The sequence below is a fragment of the Panthera pardus genome, unplaced genomic scaffold (assembly GCF_024362965.1).
Source record: "Panthera pardus isolate Hobbes unplaced genomic scaffold, ASM2436296v1 HiC_scaffold_21, whole genome shotgun sequence".
NCBI classification, from domain to species: Eukaryota; Metazoa; Chordata; class Mammalia; order Carnivora; family Felidae; genus Panthera; species Panthera pardus.
Genome location: NW_026526777.1, coordinates 31,847,588 through 31,866,420, shown reverse-complemented (window position 1 = coordinate 31,866,420; position 18,833 = coordinate 31,847,588). Strand labels below are relative to the sequence as shown.

The 18,833-nt window shown below is 35.7% G+C and overlaps 1 protein-coding gene across 3 annotated transcripts in view; it reads left to right on the top strand.

Annotated features, from left to right (window-relative positions):
* NEK7 (NIMA related kinase 7) overlaps positions 1-16,871 on the top strand; it is a 158,649-nt gene extending 141,778 nt beyond the window's left edge. For all 3 annotated transcript variants that reach the window (XM_019430626.2, XM_019430616.2, XM_019430635.2), the window contains one exon: positions 13,816-16,871. In XM_019430626.2, coding sequence (XP_019286171.1) covers positions 13,816-13,926 — 111 coding nt within the window. In that variant the 3' untranslated portion in view covers positions 13,927-16,871. The remainder of the gene's footprint in view (positions 1-13,815) is intronic.
* Positions 16,872-18,833: the final 1,962 nt, after the last annotated feature.

Sequence of the window (18,833 nt, the reverse complement as noted above, 5' to 3'; positions counted from 1 at the left end):
TAATATCATGCAGAATGGAAATTCTGTCTCTTTCCATACTTTTTTTTATTGTAAAAAATTCTTAATTAAGTAGAGAAGACATGGCAAAGACTGAACAGAATTGTACCTTGGCAGTTGCTTTTGGGAAGCTTGTCATCATTTTAGGTTTGAACAGATAAGTTTGGAAGGAAGTTCTGGGAAGTTGAGTCAAGGGTTTGCAGACAAAAGTGAAAAATGGAAATAAATAGGGAGAATAAAGGTGACCTTGGTTTGAGAAAGTAGAAATTAAACTCAGGATTTGAAAAAACAATGCTTTGTGCAAAAACAAATTTAAACACCTATATAGAGCATGGGTGAGAGGGTTGAAACTTCCTGAATGAAATCAGCTGTATTGTAGCAGCACTTGTCCATCTGTGCTGACTGCCAGAGCAGATATTTACCAGCTTCCTGGTCATTTCAAGGTCATTGTAAATAAAAATGTTCTACTTTTGTAGAACACAGTATCTGTCAGTATCTGTGGTTATCTTCTAATTATATTTTTGAAAACTTGCTAACTCAGTAGGGCTCCTTTTTTTTCATTTTTATTTTTTTAGTATTTATTTATTTTTGAGAGACAGAGGCAGAGCATGAGCAGGGGAGGGGGACAGAGAGAGAGAGAGAGATATACAGAGTCTGAAGCAGGCTCCAGGCTCTGAGCTGTGTGGTAGCACAGAGCCCAACGCGGGGCTCGAACTCATGAACTGTAAGACCGTGACCTGAGCTGACGTCGGAAGCTCAACCGACTGAGCAACCCAGGCGCCCGGGGCCTCTTCTTTTTATACACGGAGAAACCAAAATATAATTTTGGAAATGCAATTATTGAACCTGTAATCAGTTTTCAGATCATTGAATGCTTCTCTTGTTTATTAAACGTGTTTGTTTTGCCACTTTATGTCTCCAGCTCACAGATAGAAAGGTGTCTGTTCTTATTTAAAATCAGTGAATGGGACTCTACTTCTCAAGTATGCAATTATCTTCTAAAATACCAACCTAAAAGATCACATCCAATCAGAGAATTAATGGAGAATGAATGAATGCTCATAGACTTTTACCTCATAAATAACAAACTTTCTTTTTTACTTTAACCTCCATTCCAGTGCCCCTCCTTTTTTTTTTTTTTTTTTTTTTTTTAAAGAGAAATGCAGGGTAGGAGGAGGGGGTATTCCTCTGCCTTTCTGCGTTCCCAGGAATAGTTTACCCCGCTTTACTTAAATGCGTGAAGAATTTCCAGCACCATTTTTGTTATTCTTGAGACAAGCATTGATTTTTCCCGGGCATTTAAAATATAAAGATTAAAAAGTACAGTGCTTTTTCTATGTGTGATTATGTATACATAACAATAATAAAATATTTAGTTGAACTGAACTGATTTCAGATATTTATAGGTTCTTGCAGAGTATAAATATATTTACATGGCTTTAAACAAAATTGGAATAGTGATTTTTTTTTCAACTGAGAAATCACCATTTTTTTTTAAGCCATGTAAGAACTTTCCTGCTAAAGAAATAAAGGCAGTGACATTCTTCCCATTTCACATATGAGCAAATAGAGAGCCAGGTAGTGCCAGAGCCACTACCCGACCAGGCGCTGTTGTGCCTCTGCCTCATGGCATCCCACTGCGCGTGCTACAAGGTCACGCAGCCTGAAGTAAACTCTCGGGTGTTGTGTGAGCGAGCGCTTCATGTTTTCCTTCCATTTTTCCATCTTTCTTTTCTCTATTTTCACCCACCATATTAATCTGGAATCTCCTTTCCTCTGCCTTGTGGTAACCAGGTGGGGGGAGGGGCAGGGCGTCATGTAATAATGAACGAAGGAGGAAGCTATTTGCGGAAGGATAGCATTCTTTTTACATATTAGAGTATGTGGAAACTACACATGTAAGATACCAGATATACGAGTCCATAATCTACCAACCAAGAAGTGTTACAGTTTGTCACAATTTTACTAATAAGAGAAAGTTTATTTTCCAAAGAGTTACCCTTTAAGGGTGAGTGTTAAATGAACGCCTTAAAAATTATAACTGAAGTTTTTCACCTAACATTTATAAATAACTTCTGTTTGTATCATATTTAAATTCAGAATATGCTTAAAGAAGCTCATTTTGAAGTTTGAGTCCATAACAAAAACATGACCTTTGTTTTAGTCATAAAAGAGCTGCTGCTTTGTGTATATAAGGCAAAAAAAGATGAGAGTCTCAGGGACAGATTATTTTCACATACTTTGAAGTTAAACTAAGTTTATAAAACTTTTTTATTCATTGGAGCAGTCTACATAGTTTTATTTTATAGTTGCCAGATTCACAACTTTTAATAGAACTATATATATTCCCTGGAGTTGTTAGTCAAAATTAACCCATGTTATTTAAATTTGTGCTGGAGGAAACTTCCTAATACACGATCCCAGGAATATTTACATGAGAGACATTCAATTAAATGGCACAATAAATGTTTGGAGCTAAATCTGCTTTCACGGATATCTCTGTACTCCTTATAATCATGTCATCCAATGCTAAGTGAGATGAGACTATTTATAATAATAAATATATAACTGTGCCATTATTTATTAAGATTAACTTAACATTCAGTGTTATCTCAAACACTGTTAATAATGTTTGATTTTCCTTCTTAAAAAATGGGTTCAGTGAGTTAGCTGTTCTCATCATTTATAATATCAGTTGACCACCTTAGTTAGAGTTGCCATATAAGATTAGATCTTTAAGCTTTGAATGTTCCATTTTTGTTTAAAAAATATATTTAAGTAGGCCCTTTGTTCACTTATGCTTCAGAAGTGACACGGGGGACTTGCTCCTTAAAGACATGAATCCAAAACGGTGCCCTATATTTCACATCTCCTGTGGGATCCTATAAAACCGTGTAACTTTCTGTAAGACTTTCACAGTTTTCAAAAGACACACTGAATGATCTTCAGTTGTGAAATATAGACATTACATTACCTTATATCTGTGTAAGATTGCTTTCTTTTCCTTTCTCCCTCTACCCCCAAGTCAATCACTGGTGACGCTTTGGTGTACAAGTTGGGTACGCCTAATCATTTTGTATAAATATCTAAAGCTCCGAAATATAGTGTACTTTAATGTATTAGACCCACTTTGGGGTGCTAAAATGTGTCCTTGGGTAGATGGAAATTGGGTATATCTGGGAGGCTGATATAACATAATTGGTCTCAGAGGGATTAAGATGGGGGTGAAAAAGAAACAGTACCAATAGCACCAGTCTTTATTATTCTATTGAGAATTGTGTTAGTGACCTAAAGCTATAATGCACAAAGAGCCCTATTGTTATTACCTGTACGTGACTGAACTTGATATGTAATTGGGTTATCGCCCTGCTAACAATGACTGTTAGCACTCTCTTCTTTTAAATATTTCTGGTACTAACCCATATGCTTTGATATTTCTTTGGAAATATATAAATCAATATATATTGGTATTTTCTCCACTTCATTGAAAACAAATATTCATTAATTTCCATATAACTCTGTGATTTCATAATCCTTTAGAAATGTCATAGAGAATTGATTTAATTTTTGCTCTATATGCTTTTACTCATTTAAATATTTCTGTATTGCTTTTTAAATTTCCCTTAAGCATCTGAATTAAACAGTTTTCCTTCTGATTTTGTAAGGCTTTTTGTGTAATCAGACCTCTCTTGTGCCTTATTTTTAACGTGTTATATAAAACAATTTTTTAAAAAGTACAATTTTTTACAAACGTGTTAATACAAACTAAAGAAATTTTTGACATAACCTAAACCACAAAAAGTTTCTTTACTTACCCCTATTTATTTTTATCAAAGTTGTAACATCTGCTGATTTTGGCATTATTTCTATAAAGGAATAAATGGAAAGCTAACTCCCTCAGATGAAACACAAAAATTTTTTGAGCAAGTTGCCTAATGATGTTATTAGAAATTGAAGCCTGACACACAAGAATATATACAAAATTCTTAAAGTTACTGTAGGAATGTATGTTTCCTTGAACATGGTTAATGGTATTGTACTTAGGACTTTTGCAAAATATTAGATAAATGTTAAAGATTTTTACCTTCTTTTCTTCCAGAGGTTTATAGGAACTTTTTTAAAAAGTGTAAAGACTAACATTGAGGGAAACCTCTAAGATAATTATTTCATTTTGATTATTTAATGTCTGACTTTCTGAGAGAAAACTTGTTAGAGAGATTTTTTATAATTCATCAGTTACTATGTAAATTTATAATCTGGCATAAAAAATCCCATGTTAAAATTCAAGTACATTTTTTTGTTTGTTTGTTTGTTTGGAAGGAGTTATTGTCACTTTAATGCATGAGTAGGATTAGAAATAACATTAAGGGGCACCCGGGTGGCTCGGTTGAGCATTCCAACTCTTGATTTTGGCTCAGGTCATGATCCCAGGGTCGTGGGATTGAGCCCCACATAGGGCTCCACTCCCAGCATAGAGTCTGCTTAAGATTCTCTCTTTCTCTCCCTTTGCCTCTCTCCCCCACTCACACTCTCTCTCTCTCTCTCTAGAAAATAAAAAAAAAAAAGAACATTAAAATTGTCACACTAATCATAATACTAATCCTAACACTTTTTGTCATCATTTAAATGTATCTCTCATGGATAAAGTAGGCCTGTATCTCATTGCAAGTTTTTAGAGCCCTAGAAAAAATTGGGGGGGTTGCTTTTTGATTAGAGTTGGCCTATGAAATATGAGGACATATCTGTTGATTTAGAAACTAAATGAGCCAGTTTTAGAGCTAGCATCTTTTTGAGAATCAAATAGTCTAAAACCATCTTTGTCTATCTGGTAGGTCTCCCGCCTTTGTGCAAAGGTGGCCGTGAGGGAACCTGCACATTAAGATTTTTCTCAAGCAGTATATATAACACAGTAACTTTAAAAGCCTGGGTTCTGAAGCTAGACTACTTCAGTTCAAATCCAGGCTGTGCTCCTTACTGCCTTTGTGACCTTCCTCTGTAAAATGTCATAGTAGCGCCCACCCCATGGAGTTGTTAGGAAGACTGAATCGTTGAGCCGTGTAAAAATGTATAGGATAGTGCCTGATTCATGAGAACAGAGTTGTTATGGGGACTGAATTGTTAAGCTTTGTAAAAATGTATAGGATAGTGCCTGATTCATGAGAATAGAGTTGTTATGAAGACTGAATTGTTAAGCTTTGTAAAAATGTATAGGATAGTGCCTGATTCATGAGAGGAACTCAATATATATCAGATTTTAGGAAATGGTTTTCTCTCCACTCTGATACTAAATAGCACATAGTTGAAACCCCAGGGAGGGCATATAGAGATCTTTTGATCTGAAAATGTTCAAGGGAACTATATTCCAGTTTTTCACTGAAAACCTAGAAAAAATAACTACTAGTTGTGTGGAGCATCTATTATCTCAGTAACATGACCTCTAGATGTGTTGACTGGCTGCAGAAAGTGAAGCAACGAGTAACCAAATGAACCTGATCTGAGTAGTTATTGAACAACTTAAAATTAGAAACTATCTGGCAAAGGTAAGAGTTTTTCCTCTTCCTCTACTGAATGACTTTTAACCTCTTTCTGTTGTCTCCTAATGTTATTCCTTCCTGGTTTCTAACATGTAGGTGACAGTTTTATCCTCCTAGCCATTATTATAGCAGAGGCACAAATAACTCTACCATGTTAAGAGTGATACTGTACTCTTGTATACATTTGAAAGAAGACAGGATGAGATGTGTCCTTATTTATCTAACTTGAATTGTTATCTGGTATGACAAGACAATCCATAGATCCATATAAATTTGTATTTTTAAACCAAATTATTAAAGGTATAAAACTTAGTCTATGGCTATTTGTCACATGAAAGTAAGTTTTACATTGGGATTTTTTTCCCATTACATTGCCAAAAGACTGTTGTCACTGATTTTTCCTCCACTGCGTTAACAAGTCTATTCAGAACAACCAGTGCCTTTAGAACAACCGGTAGTTATCTCACATATATCCAGGAAAACTTGCACCCAGTTAAGAATTCAGACCTATGTAAATCTCCCATTTTGTGTTACAAACCATCTTTTTTTTTTCAAAAAGAATTTCTGATAACTTACAATAAAAGACATAACTTACCAAGTTATTAAAATAGAAATGGAAGTATAAATTCAGAACCAAGGATGGAAGGGAATGTAAACACACCTAACGTAATGGCCAACAATAGTTGTGTGCTTGAGCTGCCCATCTAGTTATTGCTTCCCTTCTGTCAGGGCTCAAAGGGAAACCGCAAATTATTTCTGTTTTCAAGTTACCAGTTACCCAGAGAAACCAATGTTCTCTTCCACTAGATTATAATAGAAGAATCTCCTATAAGGATCTATGAGTAATGCACCAGGCAGCGTCTTTAGTAGTAATTATACAGATAATACCTGTGTGATGTTTGATAAAAGCCAAAAGCAAGCATTAAAGCATGGTTTTGGAAAGGTGATTTGGCGTTGGGATAAACCAGTGAGTTTCCTGATGCAGCCTCCTGGTGGCTCAATTTGATTAAGGAATAGAGTTTGGTTTATCCAAAGTTATAAAGGTGACTTTGTCCCTTTCAAGGCCTTCCCTAAATTTTCACTTTCTTAACAAGTGTCTGATAGGAGCTGTGTAGCACACCTTTCAGGACTCTTTGAACGTTCAAGTTTTTCAATATTCGATACACGTTAATATTCTTTGCCAAGAACCTAGAGTGATGGATTCTAGTCTGCTGATTTGCTTAAGGGAAAACAAAAAGCCAGTCAGCTCTGACCCCCTCAATTATAGCTGAGGTGTCTCACCACTGTGTTCATTGGATGGAAGTCAGACCAACCCCTGAGAATCTGAATAAAGTACCTGAGATTCTACCTTCTCTGCTCACTGGTGGCCACCATAGAACTGGTATTTCCTATCAGTACCTGGTAACTAACCTCTCTTGATTGGAACTCAGATAATATCTCAAACCAAGTGATATCCCTCTGTAGTGCTAATGATTTGAAATTTAACCAGTTGGTAAGTGTTACTGAGAAATCATTATGCATGCAAAGCTATATTAGGCATCATGAAGAATTCAAACCAAAAGGCCAACTTAGATAAAAGTAAGCAAGTTCTCAACAATGGCGACAAAGGCCTGCATTAAAAATCACGTGACTCGGGCTCCAGTTCAGGTTTCACCATTAATTTTTTTAACTGGTTCTTAGTTTCTTCCCTCTGTAAATTGAGATTGTTATGAGAGATTACAATACTTTAAAAGGATATGGAAGATTTTGTAAAATAGTAAATCCTATATAAATAAAGGATTTTTTAAAATTCAGAAAGATACCTGCCCTTAAATAAAGCTAAAGTAACACATGAGTATTTAAGAGAACCACACAGTGCAAAATTATGCTCAGTATAGGTTAATACCTCTCACTAAAGCTATCTCCTTCATCTTCATAATCCTGATATGGGTAGAGTCATAAAAATTGTTTTATATATATATATATTTATATATAAATTTATATATATTATATTTATTTATATTTTTATATATTTTTATATACTTATATTTATTTTATATATATATAAAATTGTTTTATATATATTTTATATATGTGTGTGTGTGTGTGTGTGTGTGTGTGTGTGTGTATACATAATTCAGTTATCTAGGTATAGATACAGAATTAAGCCCCGAATTCAGAAATTCACAGTTCTACCCAAATCTCAATATGTCGGTATCTCAGAAGTAATACCTTCAAAATTTACTGTCCCTGTTGCCCCCTCGAAGCCACTCTTCCTTCTCTGTTACCTACTTCCGTTAGTGAAGACACTCTCCTTTCACATACCCTGGTGAGAACTTCTGATGAACAATATTTCTTGCCTGAAATCTTAGAGAAACTCGATTGAACATTCTGCTGGCATTGCTCTCTTTTTGTTCTTTGACTATGCCAAGAAAATACGAACCGAAGCACAGCTTTATTGATCTCTCCCTCCTGGCTTAAGTACTGACTTCCTGTTGCCTATATCAATAGATTCTAAACTCCTTAAGCCTTTCCTTTATTTAGCCTCCGTTTATCATTTCATCCCTGTTGCTTGCTCCCCGATCATTCAGAAGTACTTGCTATTGCTTTCATATACCTTACAGTTTCTTTAGCTCAGCACCTTTGTTTATTCTGTTCCCTCTGCTTAGACTCTTCCCTGCCCTTTTGTATATCAAAATTACATTCACCCTTCACACCTTAACTCAGTTGCCATGACCACAAAACCTTTTCATTTTCCTTCACTCAGAAGTTCCCCATTCATTCTGTCATTTACATGTCAGCACTTACTGTTCATCTAATATCCATTCTCCAGGTCTTTTCAGTTTAATAGGAGGACACAGATACTAAATGAAGTACAATAAAGGATTGTAAAGGCTTTAATAAAAGCACATGAGCACCTGAAACTAATGTAATGTTAATGTCAACTATACCTCAGAAAAAATATTTGGAGGGTATGATGGAGGACAAAGAGAATATTAAGTTCTGCATGCCAATAAGTATGTTTAGGGGAGGCTTCAGAGAATGAGTAGGTGGTAGGCAAGCAAGTAGGGGGATTTTGAGGGAGGCTTTATAATAAGCAGCAAAGCAACATACAGAGATTCAGGGCATAAAACAGTTTGATGAACACAGAACTGTGAGTGCTTTGTTATGGTTAGAGTGTAGTGTGGGGCTGGAGGGAGGAGGGGTTTGGGGCTAAATATAAAGCTGGAAAGGTAGGCAAGAGCCAAATGTTAGTAGCCTATAATATACCATGCTAATGGTTAGACTTTCTAAAGGGCAATGGGAGCCATCGAAATGCTTAACGTTGAAGTGTGGTCAGCTTCGTGTTTGGGCAGTGCTAAGGAGATTGGAAGAAACTGGAGGTAAAGCTGTCAGTTGGAAGATTATTGCTTGAGTGTAAACAGTGGGGTCTGCGGCAAGAAAAAATAGGAAACAGTAGGACTTTGTTGATGATTCTTAGGCAAGGGGGAGGAAGTGTGATGAAGTGTCTTGTAGGAATTTCAGATTTCTGGCTTGAGAAATTGGAGGCATTGCCAAGATAGAACTGGTTTGGGGAGAAAATAAAATCTCAGTTCTGAGCATGTTTAATATGATTAACATATGATTAATATGCTCAGTTCTGAGCATGTTTAATACGATTAACGTTAATATAATTAATATGATTAACATATATGATTTAGTATATGTAGATAGATTTAGTATTTGTAGATAGATATGCTCAGAAGCCAGCTTGGAAATACGTTAACAGAGCCTGTAAAGAGGTCTGGTGTGAGGATAGGTATGTTTGTGTGCTCCTTAGCATATTGTGATGGTTATTGAAGCCATGAGAGTAAATGAAGGTGTGTAGGTTAAGATGGTGGAGAAAGGAAAAGAGATAAGGGAAGAACTGACCCTTGGGACACACTGACAATAGAGGGACTGCCAGAGGAAGATAAACCTACAAAGGAAGGAAAAGTCAGAGGAGAACCAGTATGGTGCATGGGGCCGGAGGAGGACACAACACCCAGCAAGGCTGCGATCAGCAGCAGACAGGGAGAAAGGTCGTAAGAGGCAGACAGAAAAGAGTTTGTTAGGTTTAGCAAACTGTTCACCTTCCCCAGAGCGATTTCAGTGAAGTACTGTTAGGGGTGGAGGAGATGAAAAAGTGATTGTAGTTGGCTTTAAATAAGTAGGTTAAGAAAGTTGATATAGTAAGATAGTGTTGTTGTTTTTTTTTTCCCCACCCCCAAGAAATTTAGCTGTAGAGCAAATACATTAGATCAGGCAGTGGTTAGGAAGAGAAACTTGACTATACTTATAGACTATGATGAAGGAATCGGCACATGAGGAGAGGCTAAAGATATAGAAGAATAACAGTCATTAAATATTCATTCATTAAATACTCATTCATAGCCAACTATATTCCAGATACTGATGTCTAATGGTGCAGATCCTAGAAGAGATTGAGTGGTAGGGTTGAGAACAGTAGAAAAAAGAATTCTTCTGAGACTAGAACAGAGATATGGATCAGATGTATATATGTTTGATAGGTTGAGATAAGATACTGAGGAAAACTTAAGCCTAACAGTATTTTTTCTTTATGAGGTAGGAGGCAAGGTCATGGGTGAGAAGGAATTGAGGGCTGTGCCTACAGATTAGTGAAGACTGAGATTAGCCACTGGGGGAAATGGAGTTTATGAGTCAAAACATTTGGATTGTAGAACAGCTTGTAAGGTCCAGCTGCAGCTAGGACCATGAATCTGGTGACTCCAGACTGTATGGTGTCTGTGATTTTTCTCCAGCAGTCTTTCACGTCCTGGGAGAGAAGCGAAGATAACAATTGCCAGGGTTGGTATAGCAAAAAGACAAAGGATTACGTATTCATGGTGTTGCCAAGTAAGTGGTTAAAGGATTGTGCTATGAGGTCTGGCCTGGAAATGAGTGACGTAAGTCCAGAAGCAGAAGGTTAACTAGGAGGAAAGATACTGGACATGGTCTCAATCAAATCAAAGCGCATTCATAGCAGGGGACAGATGTGAGAGGTCCGGGAGGATAGGAGCTTATACCCACATTTCTATGTGACACGGGACATTGTAAGGCATAGGCTCTGCCCCTGGGAGGCAGAGACTAAAATGGAGTGAAAATGAAGAGTAATGCCAGGTAATCAAGAAGAGAGAGAGAGAGAGAGTGTGTGTGTGTGTTTAATGTTTATTTATTTTTGAGAGAGACAGAATGCAAGTGGGGGAGGGGCAGAGAGAGGGAGACACAGAATCTGAAGCAGGCTCCAGGCTCTGAGCTGTCAGTACAGAGCCCAGTGTGGGGCTCGAACTCATGAGCCATGACATGACCTAAGCTGAAGTTGGACGCTTAACTGACTGAGCCATCTAGGTGCCACAAGAAGTGTGTTCTGAATAGAGGGTCCAAATGGACATGACAGTGACCACAGATGCCGTTGTAGTGCTTGGGATGAAGAATACTGTCCTCTGGATGTCCTCAATGAGTCAGGTTGGAACAATTCATTAAATAGATGGAAAGAAAAAGAGGAAAGTGATGATTGTTTTTTCTGGGTGGCTATTTACAGTCTTTTTGCCTCTAACTGTCTCACATATATCTCTTGAGATACCTATCCCTTTATAGTTTATAAGAGAAGTATTTATATGATTTCCTCAGTCTTACATTTATTTCTTTGTCATTCTTTCTTTCTGCACTAGATTGATTGTAAGCCGTCCCCAGCAGGTACCACGTATATTTCATTTATTGCTTTATCCTTACTACCTAATAAACTGTCTGGCACATAATAAATGCTCAATAAGATTTTATTGAATGAATGAATGAATGAATGAATGAAGGGAGAGGCAGAAAGGAAAGGAGTCAGATTGTCAGGAAGAAAAATGAGTCATTTTCTCATTTCCCATCCTGGACAATAAGCCTTCCTTTCTGGACTGGTTCTTTACCTGATTAACCAGGAGTGTCCTCCAATGCCAGCATTGTCTGTCTCTTGCGAAGTAGGGCCTCTAGAGACATTGGGGTGGCCGACGAGTGAGAATCACTACTAAAGCATATTTTCATGTTATAGGATCTTCTTTTCATATTTTATTAATTTATGATAAAGTTTAGGAAAAAATTTGAGGTATGCATATTTTATATCTGATTTTATGCTATGTGACTTGTTAGACATTTCTCTGGAAAAGATAAATCTTTATGACAAAATGAACTACATTTCAGATGGAGATTGAACCACATACATAAGAAAAAGAAAAAGCAAACATTGTATTGCTTTCAATCTGTCTACTGCAGAGTTTCTGATTCTCCTGTCCTTATAAAGGCTATCCTTAAGTGGGGAGGGGAGGTTAAAAAGCAATTGCTCAGCTGCTAACCCCACTACCTCTCCATTTACCTTATACTTTACTTCTCTCCTCCTTTATTATTCCTGGTTCTCATCTTTCTACTTTGGAGAGCCAGAGAATCACTGTCCTCTTCAGCTAAACTTACATCCATCTATCTTTAATCTTGGGCACCTTCTCCTCTGGACAGGAGAACGTGACCATTTGCTACAGTAGGTTGGAAATGTCACCCAATTCTGAAGTATTAAGCTGAAAATATAAGGCTTCTGGACTGGTTTGAAGGATGTGCCAGTTTTATTCCGTCAAAAATTGCTATTACATCTACTTGCATTTTGGTTCAATAGAATGAATTTTTGTATCACAATTACATTTTTTTTGTTGTCATCTTTTCTGCCTTTTTTTTTTTTTTTTTTTTTTTTGTCATTTTTATCTCTAAACAAAATATCTGACAACTAGGTGACCTGTTAGAACACATTATCTTTTAAATATATGTATCCTTATAAATGCTTTTCCTACTGTTTTCTGTATTGTGTATAATGGGATGTATTTGTTTTTATTTTAATGGGTAAAATGCCAACCTCATTCTGATTTAAATTTCTCTTAGATCACCATAATAAAATGCCTTGCTATTGCTGTACCCCTTACGGATTTTGAATTCTGTTGTCTGCTGCACTGCAAGGAATAGAAATTTAAATCCTCAGACCCTCTCTCAGTGGGAGTAACATTACCATTACCATTTACTACATGGTAATAACTGGCCAGAAAGAGTTAATGCAAGTTTTCAAAATACCTAAATTATTTCTCAAGACATACTTACAAAGCAAATGAAACTGGCCCTTCCTCTTGATTTGGCTTATCATCTGTGAAAGACCTTATACAGTGTTATGAAGACACATAGTCTCATAAACTGATGGCAGTTGGAATTGAGAAAGAAATCCCATATTCTTCTACTCAGCGGCTCTAGGACCAGATGGGAGGAGGGTATACATTTTTTAAATTTATTGAATGTGCATATTTTCTGTAATGTAAATAAGCAATGTAAATAAGTAAACTTCAGCTCTCTTATCTATAAAGTGAAGATGCTAACCCTGCTTCATGGAGATGAGGATTAGTATACTATTCATAATTCACCTTGCTTGTAATTTATTACTCTTAGTTCAGAAGAGTGTTTTTCTTTAATATGAAACTAATAAAAACATTTTATATTTATATAAAAGAGTGTGTGATAAGTGCATATGATAGCTGATCTACTCTGTGCCTCATAAAAATTTAGATCTATAGATATATACTATATAATTGCGAAAATATAAACTTACAGTTGCAGCTAATGTAGTACATCCTACATCAAATAAATGCGTATATGTCTTCAGTTAATTTGGAGCCTTAGAGTTAAAAACCTGTTATCCTTCATGACTACGATCTTCTAATTAAGCTTCTTTGAAAAATAATAAAATTATTTTAAAGCCTATGATTGTAGACAATACATTTTGCTTGACATTAATACCAATGACTATACATACTTCTCAGAGTTTTCAACTAATTGTAAAATCATTGACAGCAGTCATATATCTTATTTTTTTTTAATTTTTAATTTCCATGCCAGTATAGTTAACATACAGTAATATATTAGTTTCGGGTGTACAATACAGTGATTCGACACTTCTCTACCTTACTCAGTGCTCATCATAAGTGCACTCTGATCTCCACACCTATTTCCCCCATCCTCCCACCCACCTCCCCTCTGGTAACCGTCAGTTTGTTCTGTATAGTTAAGAGTCCGTTTCTTGTTTTGTCTGTCTCTTTTTGTTTTCCTTTGCTCATTTGTTTTGTGTTTTTAAATTCCACATACGAATATTCAGTCAGAAAATGTACTTTCCTTATCAATCTGTATCTAGTCAGAATATTTTTAATAACTTACGGCAATGGTTTTCTAAAGCATCTTGTATTTTCTTTCTCTGTAGCTACGACAGTTAGTGAATATGTGCATCAACCCAGATCCAGAGAAGCGACCAGACATCGTCTACGTATATGACGTAGCAAAGAGGATGCATGAGTACACCGCAAGCAGCTGAATACATGAAGATCATGAAGAACATCGCCCAAATAATTTAAAGTATTTTTGTGCAAACCATACCTCCCCGTTTTTGTCTGGGTGTTAAGATTAATATTTCAGAGCTAATGTGCTTTGAATCCTTAACCAGTTTTCATATAAGCTTCATTTCGTACCCGTTTAAGTCACCTTCTTGCAAACCCCACGTGACTTTGGAGAGTCGAATTGCATGTTAGGAGAGTAAAGGAAATTTAATGGGTTTTAATGACTAAGGGTCTTTAGAAATATTTAGAGTTTTTTTGCGGATAAATTGTGTTCAGATAGATCCACAGTGCCAAATTTTGAAGGTGAGGCTCGGCACCCATCAAGATAGACTTGTAACCTGAGGAAAAGTATCTGAACACGTGACTCGTTTGCTTTTTGTGTCATTTATGAACATCTGAGATTAACACGATTGTGAACTTTTGTGATTATTTTACTTTTAAAAGTTTGAAGTATGTGTTTTAGTTCTTAGCGTTGTAGTTTTCAAATACCATTCTTAAGATAAATGTAGACATAAACTGAGAAACACTTCAAATTCTTAGCTTATAATAACTTTCAAAATGCAACTATTAAATGTGAAAAAAATTGGGGGACAAAATGTGAGTCAGACACTGAAGAGTTCTTTGCTTTATTTTGTTTTGTTTTAATATCTTTGATATTCTCTTTGCGTTAAAGTGGTATAAATGAATCCATTTAAAAAGTGGTTAAGGATTTGTTTGGCTGGTGTGATAGTAATTTTGAAAGTTGCACATTGCCCGAGGCTCTTTTTGTGTTTTTATTATTGTTTGTACATTTGAAAAATCTTCTTTGAATAATCTTGCAGTACTATATTTCAAGTTCTTTATAAATTTAAGTTCTCTCTTCATAATTGTACACTATAGGTGTAAGCATATGTTTTTATTCAGAGATTTTATTGAAGTTCGGATTGGTCCCCTTCAGAAATTTTTTTTGTATTCTTCAAGTTACTTATTTATATTGTATGTGCATTTTATCCATTATGTGTCAGGTTTTCTGAGAACATAATACCCTTTTAAAAAAATATTTGGTATACCATCACTTTTCCTGGATGAAAAACATTATTTTTTTTTTTTTTAACTTTTTAAGATTTGGGCCACCCTGTATGTGTGTAATTTTGTCTTGTTAGAGAAGAAGAAAGGATGTATGTTGTACTGTACCTGTGAATGTTGACACCGTTCTGATTCATTCGACAAGGTTGTAATTTTAGAATATGTTTAAAGCAATGAAAAGTGGCCATTACCACAGCCAGAATTTTTATGATATTAACATTTCTGTTAAGAAGCTTTTAAGCAAAGTACTGTATTCATGCATGAAGGTGACAGAGACGGTAACGCTTCATTTAGTTGAAGGAAAGGGGCAGAGCTTAGTAAATGCTGTTGTGGAGATCGGTTTTCCCTGAATGCCTTCATGTTAGTGGCGACCAGTTCTTCACAGAATTGTGAAAGCCCAGAGGCCGAGTGGCAGTCACTGTTCAAGGACCCCATGCCACCTTCTAACCCTGGGATGGATAATCCTGCCAACGTGAAAACCTCATGTTCAGAGAACACCTACTTTTAGCCGATGCAACTGCTGGTTTTGTTTGCTCATATAAGTAGTTTTTGTACAATCATTTGAATACTTTCCGGTCATTTGTAAACTTTAAAAGTGGTTTATAAAGGGCAAAAGCATAAACTTTTTTTTCTCCCCAGAATCTAATCGGTTCTTGTTCCTGAAGGATAATTTTACCTTGGGAGAGACAAAGGACACACGGGTGGTCCTTTCAATGAGGGCTGGAGACATTGTTTTTCCCAGATTCCAGCTACTTAGAACTTCTACACTGAGCATCCACAGATTTGTCTCCAGAAGTACGAGTAGAATTATTTTTGTTGACCATTCGTGTCCTATTCATTTTCTTGTAATATAATTGATTGAGAGAAAATTTTTCTGTAATTGGAACACTCTCCTTTTTCTTGCATTCTTTAAAAATACATGAATCTAAAATTCATTAGCTTAACCCCTCATAGTGACTTTTAAGGAAGGACTTAAGCTTTTCTTTTCAGTGAATCTCTCTGCTAGAAGGAAGTAGCTGGGAAGAATTTAATGATCAGGGAAGTCCATTATTATTTTCTACATGTGGAAACTTTTTGTTTTGGGTATTGTATCTTTTTTTTTTTTTTTTTTTTCATCTAAGTGTTCATACTTTTTCCTGAAGAAACCACTGTGTAAAAAACAAATTTTAATTTTGAATGAGATCATTTCAAAGAATTATGAAGATGATTAGGAGTTTTAATTTTTATAATCATCTATAAAATATCCTCTTTATATTTCTGTTTATAGGTAAATTTTGTACTGATTAAGTAAAACAGTTGAATTGGGAAGGAGTAAAATGAAAGGTACATCTGATTCTAAACCTTATTTAGACATTGGTACCAGTTTCCCAGAGGAAAATGTGGGGTAACTTTGTTTTGTATGCTGAGGTTTAGGAATGGTGGAAGAAGGATATCCCCATATAAATAAAGTGCTCAGCAATGTGCAGTGATTGTAAATTTAATAAGATATTACAGCCATTTCATGAATGCTTCACCGTTCTACGTAGTACCTATTACAAAACACCTTTTTTTGTATCAATATACTTCAGGTGTTGCTGTTAACATTTACATGACATCATATTTATTTTAACCAAAATGTTATTCATATTAAATGTTTTTTTCTTTAAAATGAATGTATTATGTTCATAACCCACAAAAGCATAATTATCCTATGTCTCATATTTCAATAGTACTGTAATACAGACTCCTTTTGTGAAATACTTTTATTTTGTTATGCTTCAAATACACATACTAAAAAAGATTCTGTTGTTAGCTTTGAAAATTGTATAATATCCTAAAATAAATAAAAATACAAAATTAAAAAATGAGTACAATAAAATTTTTATGTATCTGTGATGTTTTCCCCCTAAAACCTACTATTGTTTACGTCGCTTAACACTTAACCTACAGAAAAAACAGTTCTTAATCATTTCTAAGACTTTATCCTTTGGGGAGAAGCCTAACAATTAAAACAGTCGAGGGTAATAATGAAGTTCTTGTACGAGTGGATTAAAGTGAGGCACACCTTCACGTGTTCCTACTCTCTGTGGTACATCATTTTCTGTCTTTGAATAGGAAAGGTGTTCTAAAATTATAAAACTACGAGTCCAAAATTTAGGCCACAGTTTCCATTCCTGTCACTGTAATAAGCTGCTAGCCATATTAGAGATAATTTGAACATTCTTTTCACATAAAAAGTAAAGATTACTTTCTACACCTGGAAACGTTGAGGCCAGATCTTTACGGGGTAAAATCCGCAGGCGGACGGTGCAGTGATGGGTTACCTTTCACATCAGGATCACATTCCAAATAGTCTGTGGCAAAGAACAGCTAACTTTGTAATCTGCAATTTGTATTACAGAACCTGTCGTCTCATTAAGTGTGTGTGTGCATGCGCACACGCACGTAATTGCATAGTAATAGATTTTAGCCACAAGAAAGTGTTTGACTAGTTACAAATTTTATTTCAAGAGGGTGTTTGTTAATTAGAAAAGTCAGTACTGGGCATATATGTTTAATGTGTTATTAATTGGTGCAGCTATATTTACCACCAAATTGGTGCAAAAGGATGACATCTGCAATGAAACCCTTATCAAAAAACTTGCACGGAGTTGTTCCGTTATCTATTTTTACTTACATGTGAGTCTCTAGTACAATTAATGATGAACTAAAACAGACTCGTCAGATTAATTATCTGAGAAAGACGCGAAAGTTGGTGATGTGTGTTTTATCTTTTGACTGAGAGAGGTTTATTTGAAGGAGTTTCTGGTCTTCTTGCTTGTTCACTTGGGTCTCTAAATCTAATTTTTAAAATAAAGTAAAAGGAAGTTTTAAAAGTAGGCTTTGTGACCAGGGGTTTTTAAGTAAATTATTTTCACCGTGAGTGGTAGAATGCATAACGATCATCTTTTCCACTCCTTTCTAGAAACGTAATCCTATAAATAAATTATTTAATTTCTCCAGTCCTTACTTTTTCAAGTGTAAGGTAGGAGTATAAATTCCTAACTCTACAAGAGAATTAAGTTAGAATACCTTTTATAAAGGACCAAATGTGATGCCTGGTACCAAGCAGGTGCTTGCTCAACATAGCTATTATAGCGTAGTGTTGCAGTCAGTGTAGAATAGAATACACGTACTTCTTGGGCTATAGCTTCATCTATTTTTGCTTTGTTCTATCCGTTCTAGTCCCACTGCACTGTTTTCTTAAAGGCCCCAAGCTCTTTCTCGCCTTTGGACCAGTACAACTCAAATAGCTCTTCCCTTTTGGTTATGTATATATTAAAAAAAAAAAAAAATCCTACCAATCTTTCATGGCTGACATTAAATACACTTTTTCAAGAGCCACCCAGACTGCATCCTGTACTTTTCCTTCTGGTGCCTACCTCAACTGTAGCCAAATGATTACTTATGTGATTCTTTGTTTCCTTTCAGTCTCCCTGCTAGACCATAAACACTAGATGGACAAGTAGTTCCTGTGTTGCTCAGTGTGATGTGTAACACTTAACACAATGCCCTGTTGGTAGTCACTCAACTTATTTTTGTTGAATTAATAAATGAAGATTGTCACGTTGTAAGTGGAGCTGAGCACTTCAAGGGACTGTGCATAGATGCAAAAACAACCAAAATCAGGAGAGGCACAGGCAAGTAAGGGGGTAAGAAAAGCAAAAACAAGCAACTCTAGAAGAAAAATGTTAAGTTCTAAGTTGCCATAAATTACCAAGAAGTTGAAGATCATAAGGACTGAGATGAGGCTCTTGGACTTAATGAGGAAGTCATGGTAATATCCCATGTTCAATAGGAG